The following is an 8,764-nucleotide window of genomic DNA, read 5'->3' as shown; positions in this document are numbered from 1 at the left end:
CCATCTTCGAGATCAGTGTCCTCCGCATCGTCCGCCTGTAACGCCCAGAAACGGCTCCCGGTGAACTTCTCCGGCGAGCATACCTGAACCGTCCATGGTGTCCACGTCGGCGTCGGCGAGAGAACTGGTGTCTTCGGCAGCGTTTGGGAGATCACCACCGGCAGCGTGATCGCCCCCGACGTCGCCAGACAGACCCCCAACGGTCTGTTGTTTGCACTTTATTTAGGTCCACACTGAAACACATTAATGTAATTCGACATAAGTTAAGTCTCAGTCGACTGAGACTTAGAGACACCCCTATCACAAACCGGGACTAAAGATCTTGATCGAACCGGGACTAGACGTGGCCGCGCGTTCTAGCCGTTGGAACCGGGACTATTGCTAGAAATAGTCCCGAATCATATCACGGCCGGGACTCATGCTCCTTGCAGCTCCGAACAAAAGACCTGTTTTTTCTACTAGTGAAAAGTAATAAGCATACATCTAAATCAAAAGTTTCTGTAAAAAGCAAAAGGAGAAAATATCCAAATTGCTTATGAAAACATTACTAGTTGACACCAAGTAATAATACCAATAGAAGAACTGCAGAAGGGAGGGGGTTTACAAACTATACAGATGGTTCTTAGGATTGAAGCTGAAGACCAGATGCAGCAGTTTTCGCCCAGTTTTCCATCAATTAACTAGGCAGTCTCTTCCTTTTAATTAATCGATTGAGGCCTTCCGCCTCCGTTTCTTTTGAAAAAGACCTGATGCAAGGGCCCGTGTGCATATGGAACATGTATCCACCGTCTAGATAGTTGTCACAAGAAAACCTACATTGAACAATAAACACAATGGGCATAAAGATAATAGTCTAGAGAATTTTACTGCCTCGGTAACATATCATCAAAATTTCAGCCATGAAAATATATTAATAATGGACCTTCTAGTTACGTTCGATAATATATGAGATCATAATATATTCTTGCCTGCAAATATGGGGCAGTGAAGTGTCGATGCCATTTCTACTCAACAGATCGGAAGCACTTCCCAGCCATTCATCTCCAACAACATCTTCCCCATTTCGAAAAAAAAATCTCCAACAACATCATTAACAGTATTTTGAGAGGAATCATCAAATCTGGCCACCACAAAAGGTCCCCATGTAGCCACCTTAATTCGTATAAGACCGAAATCCTGTTCCCACGGAGAAACATGTGTTGCAATTCTGTGTGATTAAGAAGCATACATGTTCAAAAGGAGTTGGGGTATACATTCTTGTTAAAGTTTTTGATTCCTGAGATTCTTGTAGCTTTCAGGATACCATCCAACCCATATGTACAACCCTATAAAATTGTATAGCTAGTTAGCTTGTTGCCACATGCATTCAGCGAGTACCCTAATAAACCGTTATAGAGGATGTCGACGTAGTGGGAATGGGGGTCCCCACGGCGCCGGATGTGTGGATGGAGATCATGTTCCAAAAGATAATGGATGGAGCGCACGATACTCCGCCGGGGAAAGCAACAACAACGTGAGGGGCACCGAGCTCTCCGGAATCCATCGCCAAGAAGAGCATGGAGACATATAAGATCTACATCTCCAAGGGAAGCGCACCCCGATGAAGGATCCGCCAAGGAAGGGCAGGGGCAACTCCAGCTTCTCAAGATGTCTTTGACGCAGCCATAAGAGATCCTTGGCGCAGCCGCGTTTCGTTCCCTACGGGCGGCCTAGGGACCCTTGGCGGAGTGCCTACCCGTGGCAACTCCACAGGATCCCACCAACGACGAGCTGACCCGGAGAGGTGCTTCCCAAGAAGGGCATGTTCTCCTCGTGTGGCGTGCTCCCGAGGATCGGAGACGTGTCCATCCCGGGGAACGCATGTACGACACTTCGTGCCATCTCCCTGGTAGGGTCGTAGATGCATTTATTGCCCGTCAGGAACAATGCTCACTATCATCCTACGAGCGGAAGCATGGCGACAAGATAGCTCAAAGACGTCGCGTCAAGGCCGGCAGAGCGGCGCGCGTGCTCGACGATGGCTTGGCCAACTTGCTGCCTTGCCCGGCGGTTGCCTCCTGTTAGGATAAATGTTTGTAGTAAAAAAAGGTGATCCATAGCTCAGTAGAAAAGGGTTGGTTAGTTCTAGAATAGAAGTGTGGTAAGGAGGAGAACAAAGAGTTGGTCTCAACTCCCTGTGTAGAGAAGAGCAAGCCAATAATTAGCAAGCAGGACATATGGATTCACATTACGCGCCCTAAATCTGGGTAAAAACCATGCATGTCTTTGTGTTGTGTTGATCCAGGTTGCGGCGCCTCGCGCCCACTCCTAAATAAAAAAAGGGTGAGGCGTTCTGGCGCACGCGACAAAGGAAATGGTAAGATGCAGAAGATAACTCTGAATTATGTTACGAACTACTCCATGATGTCGCAAAGGCTGCTGCCAAACATAGACGTCCCATGAGTCGCTCGCATGTCTGAAACGGTCTTTTATAGATAAAATTTGTAAAACTCATCATTTTCTTATTACTCCGTTTTAGCAGTTAGTTTGCTGACGACGGTTTCCTTTATATTAGGACTATATTATGAAAGCGAGGTGTAGTATTTTCTTGGCCGGCCGAGTGCGCCGCACCCTCGCCTCCCGCGCATCAAGACAATAGCCCAAGCTTTCTCCGAGCATGCCCAGCCGGAGCATGCACGACGGTTCCCGGCGCGCTCGAGAATCGCCGCCGTGCTAACGCCAGAGACCGAGGGGGGCCGTGAAGCGTCGAAATCTCGACACCTCCTCCCTCCGTCCCTCGTTTCTCCCCGGTGGTAAGTCTCCCTGCCTTATGTTTGCTCCCAAACTTTCACCCCCGAATCCAAAAGCACGAGGCATTTTCCTCCTTCCTTTCGGATGCCTCGGCGAGAACAGGCGGTAGAATCCTTGCTCATCTTGGTTAGTTGGTTTGGGTTGATCTAATGCGGTGGGTGATCCGAAACTCAGTCTACGCGGGGTCAGTCAAAACAGCTGACATGACCATTAAATTATGCCTGCTCTAAATTTTACTTGTCATATCATTGAGAGTTCGTCTAATTCTCTACCCGATCTGCTCTCTTGTCATGTAGTGCTGGTATCTTTATTTTTTAAGAGAGAGCATCAATCAACTCATGAAAAGTTCTTACAATCCTTACCCAACACACCTGATATACACGGATGAACGTTTGTGAAAGCCACATCGTGATGAACTAATCGAGCATAATGCGCTAATTCATGCGTAACCTTGCAGCTTGTTGATATACTTTCCCCCTCCCCCCTCTCTCCCCACCGCTCTCGTAGAGAGTCTCCTCTTTCTTCACGGCTCTCCTCCCCTTTTCCTCCGGCGGTGCCACCGGCCGGATTGTATGGGGGAGGAGAGGCCGGCCCTCTCTCTTGTATAGCTGTAGGATTAGGTTGTCTACCCATGTGAAGTCTGGCGCTATGTCATTAGAGTGGAGCGGTTTGCTCAATCTGTTCGGCCAGATTGGGAATTTCTAGGGTTCGTCTTCTTCTTTTTTCTGCTTCAGTGGTCGGAGCTGGAGGCGACGACGGTGAGCACCGCTTGCTTAAATAAAGCTGAAGCTTCTGGAGGGGGTGATTTGGGGATGGGAAGCTCCACCTTACTTCTGTTTCTGTCCTGCCGTCGCGGTAAGGGGAAACGAAGTGGTGAAGCTCCATCATTCTTCAAGTGGCTCCTTTCCCGGTGGTGGATCTTCTCTGACAAGCGCATCCAAGCCGGAGGCAACTTTGCCTCGGCTATCCTTGGCCGTCATGGTGACCAAACATCTCCGTCCTATTTGCTGGAGCTCGGCGCCTCGATGCCGCCAAGTGGTTCGTCCTCGGGGGCTTCAAGGTGACTAGCGACGACGGATTTTCGCCAGAAAGGGGGCGCTCGAGCGCTCTCGCCCTGCTCCTCGGCGGCGACGCCTTGAGGACACCAGCGTCTTGTGGCAGAGAAACCAGGGACTGGATTGCTTTATTAGATTTGTTGCTAGGGTGTTTCTTGCAAATGTGCAGGCCTTATCTTCAAATTTTAGGTTTTTTAGGACAAGAGATCTAAAGGGCCTGTATGAAAATTGTACCTGCCACATGTTCCGTTAATATATAATCCACTATCTTGTTCAAAAAAAAAAACCTTGCAGCTCTCTCTCTTGACATGCTTCACTCTGACGTCCCTAAGGAGCTGCGTGTTGACATGCTTCCTTCGAATTGGTTCTCGCCCCGCTTCAACTGGTCGAAAAAAAATAAAATACACAGACATGCCCAATAGGAAAGTAAAGCGATACAAAGGAAGACCAATGGAAAATCTTCGTGCTAAGGCCCCAAAGGACCAACGGACTAGAGCAGCAACCATCGCCAATGATGACAACCGTAGATCGAAAGAAACTTACGTGAAACCACGCCAACGAACACGAAAACCGACCGAATCCCAAGAGATCCGTCGGGCACACGACTCCACGTGTCCTCCGTCACCGCTAGACGCATCACCAGAGCGAGGATAGGATGTGGAGGACTTTATTCTGATTTCTAGATGTAGCCGCTGCCTGACCATCCCGAAGAAGACACCGAAAAATAAGCTCAACAAAGAACATGAACCTTCCTGCTTGCGAGAGGCTATGGTCCGCCACACCTCCATGGCCCCAAGGCCACTGGAGACGGAACAAACCGATGGCATTGCCGGCGAGAGGGGAAGAACCCAAGATGGGTTTCAGCCGCCGCTTCCCGACCGCCCTTTACCCACTATTGTTAGGCTATTAATTTTTCTTAAATTTCAGAAATAATACGTGTTTTTTCTTAAATTTCAGAAATAATACGTGTTTTTTTCTTACATTTCAAAAATAATACGTGTTTTTGAAAATTCTAAAAAATAATAGGGCCTCAGCTTGGTTGAAGCCGACTGAGACTTATAGGCCTGGCCAAAACCAACTAGTACTAGTCGGCTTGGCCAAAGCTGATTAGTCCCATGGTGCTGCCCAAGAAAAGTAACTTGTCGGTTTTGGCCAGGCCGACTACTACTAGTTGGTTTCAGCCAAGCCGATAAAGTCCCAGACAGCTTCGGCCAGGCCAAGGTAGCATTATTTTTGAAAATTTCCAAAAACACGTATTATTTTTGGAATATAAGATTTATTATTATTATTTTTAAAAATAAGCCCATTGTTAGTGTGAGACATAATCATGTTCTGTGCTCATCTATTGTTAATCTGGAAAAACAGGTTGCTGAGAAGATAAATCCACGAGCAATTCATCCATCCTACACATGATTGTCATTCAAGCAATTCCAGGAACAGTTAATAGGGACCTGTAATACTTAAGTCTGCACCCATACGATGTCATGACTGATTCTGTCATTGCAATGCACTCCAAATGATTGCAGAGATTCATTTACATGAGGCTTGACCAATGATGTAGCACCATTCTACCGTGCTAACATTTTGGGGCAGGACGCATGGCAGACACACTATCTCTTGTTCTCAGAAAAGTAGCTCTGTTCCTCGGAGAAACAGTGTCGGAGAAGCTGGGCACAGAGCTAGTGGAGGTAGCATCGGTTCGGACAGATTTCGAGTATCGCATGAAAAGGACCGAGAGCGAGTTAGTGATTCTGCAGGCATTTATCGGTCAGGTTAACACACATAACGTTGGCGACAAGACATTTGAGGCCTGGCTGGGCCAAGTTACAACTGTTGCCCATCAGGTAGAAGACATAATTGACGAATATAGTTTCCTCACTTCTCAAGCTGCGGTCATAAACAACTTCTTCAAGAGGAAATTCCATAAGGCCAAGAGCTTTGCAGCATGGCAGAGCCTGTCAAACCAGATTGATGAAGTAGAAACTCGAATTCAGCGGATATCCACAATGAAGGATCGTTATGATATATCTGTAGAAGAACCAGGCAAGAATAGCACACTGCAGAATGCCAGACAGCTCTCTCTATCAGATTCTGCTTATCTATCTGATGATGCCGAGTTAGTGGGCAATGCCAGTGAAATTAAAAGGTTGAAGCAATGGCTACTCTCAGAGCAACAAGACCAATCGGTCATGTCAATTCTTGGTATGGGAGGTCTAGGCAAAACCACCATAGCAAGCAGTCTCTACAAAAACCAACAAATTAGTAGAGCGTTTGACTGTTATGCGTGGGTGACTCTATCTCTGAATTATCAAGTTGAGGACCTGATGAGACAAATCATGAAGCAGCTGATAGACCAAAGATCCCACATGGCTAGTGGTATCGAGACAATGAGTCGTGTAGGAATAATAGGGGAACTTCAGAGCTACCTACGGGACAAGAAATATTTGATTGTCCTGGATGATGTATGGGATACAAATGACTGGTTATATTTTAATGCTGCACTTGTTAGAAACAATCGTGGAAGTAGAGTGCTAGTGACAACTCGCAAAAAAGATGTTGCTTCCGTAGCAAATGATGGATTTGTTGTGGAGCTTAAAATTCTCCCGTATACTGAAGCATGGCACCTATTCTGTCAAAAGGCATTCCGTAGATTAGACGACAAAATATGCCCAGTAAATCTGAGGCCTTGGGCAGAGAAAATTGTGAAAAAGTGCCAAGGACTTCCACTGGCTCTCATCGCAATTGGGAGCCTGTTATCGTACCGAGAATTAGAGGAGCAAGAGTGGAGCTCTCTACACAACCAACTTAGCTGGCAATTAGCTAACAGTCCAGAGCTTAGTTGGATTATGGGTATTCTGAATCTTAGCTTGAATGATCTCCCAGGCTATTTAAAGAATTGCTTCCTATACTGCAGCCTTTTCCCTGAAGACTACAAGATCAAGAGAAGATGGATCTGCAGGCTTTGGGTCACAGAAGGTCTTGTTGAGGAAAGAGGTGCTGGGACAACAATGGAGGAAGTTGCTGAGTGTTACCTAAACGAGCTCACACGGCGTTCTCTTCTCGAAGTTGCAGAAAGGAATGCTCATGGAAGAGCTAGATCATTTCAGATGCATGACCTTGTGCGTGATGCATGTCTGACTGTTGCGAGCAGAGAGAAGTTTGCCGTTGTATATGGCGCATCTGGTATAAATCAGGTTACCTCTGAAGCCCGCCGTCTGTTTGTTCAGAAGGATGCTCGGTCTTTAAAAGTTGCTGCAGCATCACAGATCCGTTCTTTTATTTTGTTGGACACACAAGTAGCATCAACTTGGATACATGACATTTCATCTAATTTTAGACTTATCCGGGTCCTCTGTCTAAGGTTTGCTAACATTCACCAAGTGCCAGGTGTTGTCTCAGACTTACTTAATTTGCACTATTTGGATTTAGCTCACACAAAGGTTAAGCATATACCAGCATCTTTTGGGAAACTTAGGAACCTACAAGTTTTGGACCTCAGGTTCAGCTACGTGGAGCAGCTGCCATGGGAAATAACACTCCTGACTAAACTGAGGCATCTGTATGTATACATGGTGCATGATGTTCAAGAAAGGATATTTGACTGCTTTTCTGCTACAAATATTCTTGGAAATATTTGTTGTCTGGAGAATCTGCAAACCTTACAATCTGTCTCAGCCAATAGAGACATGATTACACAGCTCGGGAACTTGACACTGATGAGAAGTTTGGCTATAATGAAAGTGCGTCAAAACTACATCGCGGAATTATGGGGCTCTTTGGCCAAGATGCCTAGCCTCAGTAGGTTGATTATTTTTGCTAACAGCAAGGATGAGGTTCTTAACCTGGAAATGCTGAAGCCCTTACCGAATCTGAAGTTATTCTGGTTGCGAGGGAGGTTGTATGACGGAGTGCTCCCACAAATATTCGCAAGTTTTGAGAAGCTCGCTACTTTGAAACTTGACTGCTGTTTTCTAAAGAAAGATCCCATTAGCTCATTTGCACACATGCTGAATCTAGTTGATCTCAAACTTTACAAGACTTATGATGGGGAACAATTAAAATTTCGTGCAGGATGGTTTCCCAAGCTCAGTTCTCTTGACTTAGGTGGCATGGAACATCTGAATTCGATTGAGATAGAGGAATGCACAATGAAGGTTTTACATACATTGGAGATGGTTGGCCTAAGGGATCTAAATGCAGTACCTCAAGGCATTAAGCACATTAAGACACTACAGAAGATGCTTCTAATAGATATGCCAAAGGAGTTCATTGATAGGCTACAAGGAGCTGATAGTTACATAGTTCAGCATATATCTAACATCCAGAGTTTCGAATCCTCCAATTCTCAAGAAGGTAACCTCCGTGTGTACAGTGTGTCAATACATTGAGTAAACTGGTCATCATCAGTTTTTTTTTTTTTCACAAACTATAAACGTTATGAAATCTCAAGTTAAAACAGCTATCCGACGTGATGCAAGAACTTGGTTGCAATTTCTTTGGTCAATAAGCTAACACCATAACACCTCTACATTTTCTGGATTTTTCTGACTCATGGCCGATATCTTTTTATGTTTACCACATTGTAAATGGTTAACTTCTGTCCACCTTTGCAGTTAACAAGTTGGTTCTTCTTCCACATCTTGCAAAGAAGTATGGCACAGGTTGGTGGGAGCTTTCTTAAGATATCTTGTATGTTTGTTAGGATCCTACCTGCCTCCATTTGTAGATGAAGTTGGAGTGCAAGTTGTGTGGTACATAACTCCCTGTAATATAGTGATTGATCTATACGCAGCCTCCTACGATAGGTACATGTTTCCCAACTTAAAAAAGCTTTGGGCAGGAGATGTATAGTTTTTGTGTCGAGCAACCAGTCGCCACGCTGTACATAAATCTCAACCATATGCGTGGAGGAGGAAGCA

At 45.7% G+C, this 8,764-nt stretch overlaps 1 protein-coding gene across 1 annotated transcript; it reads left to right on the top strand.

Moving 5' to 3' along the window:
• The first annotated feature begins 5,443 nt into the window (after positions 1-5,443).
• LOC124684726 (disease resistance protein RPM1-like) lies at positions 5,444-8,660 on the top strand. The gene is made up of 2 exons (XM_047218984.1): positions 5,444-8,198; positions 8,459-8,660. Exons 1-2 carry the CDS (start codon positions 5,444-5,446, stop codon positions 8,524-8,526), a joined length of 2,823 nt encoding a protein of 940 aa, XP_047074940.1. The 3' UTR covers positions 8,527-8,660.
• The last annotated feature ends 104 nt before the right edge of the window (positions 8,661-8,764 follow it).

This window comes from Lolium rigidum, chromosome 1, assembly GCF_022539505.1.
Source record: "Lolium rigidum isolate FL_2022 chromosome 1, APGP_CSIRO_Lrig_0.1, whole genome shotgun sequence".
In the NCBI taxonomy this organism is placed as follows: domain Eukaryota; kingdom Viridiplantae; phylum Streptophyta; class Magnoliopsida; order Poales; family Poaceae; genus Lolium; species Lolium rigidum.
This window is presented reverse-complemented; position numbering and strand designations above follow the sequence as displayed.

Excerpts from the sequence above, each read along its gene's own strand:
- LOC124684726 (XM_047218984.1), top strand. The coding sequence starts at position 5,444 with ATGGCAGACACACTATCTCTTGTTCTCAGAAAAGTAGCTCTGTTCCTC. Across the intron at positions 8,199-8,458 it reads ATCCTCCAATTCTCAAGAAG|TTAACAAGTTGGTTCTTCTT; the intron begins GTAACCTCCGTG and ends CCACCTTTGCAG.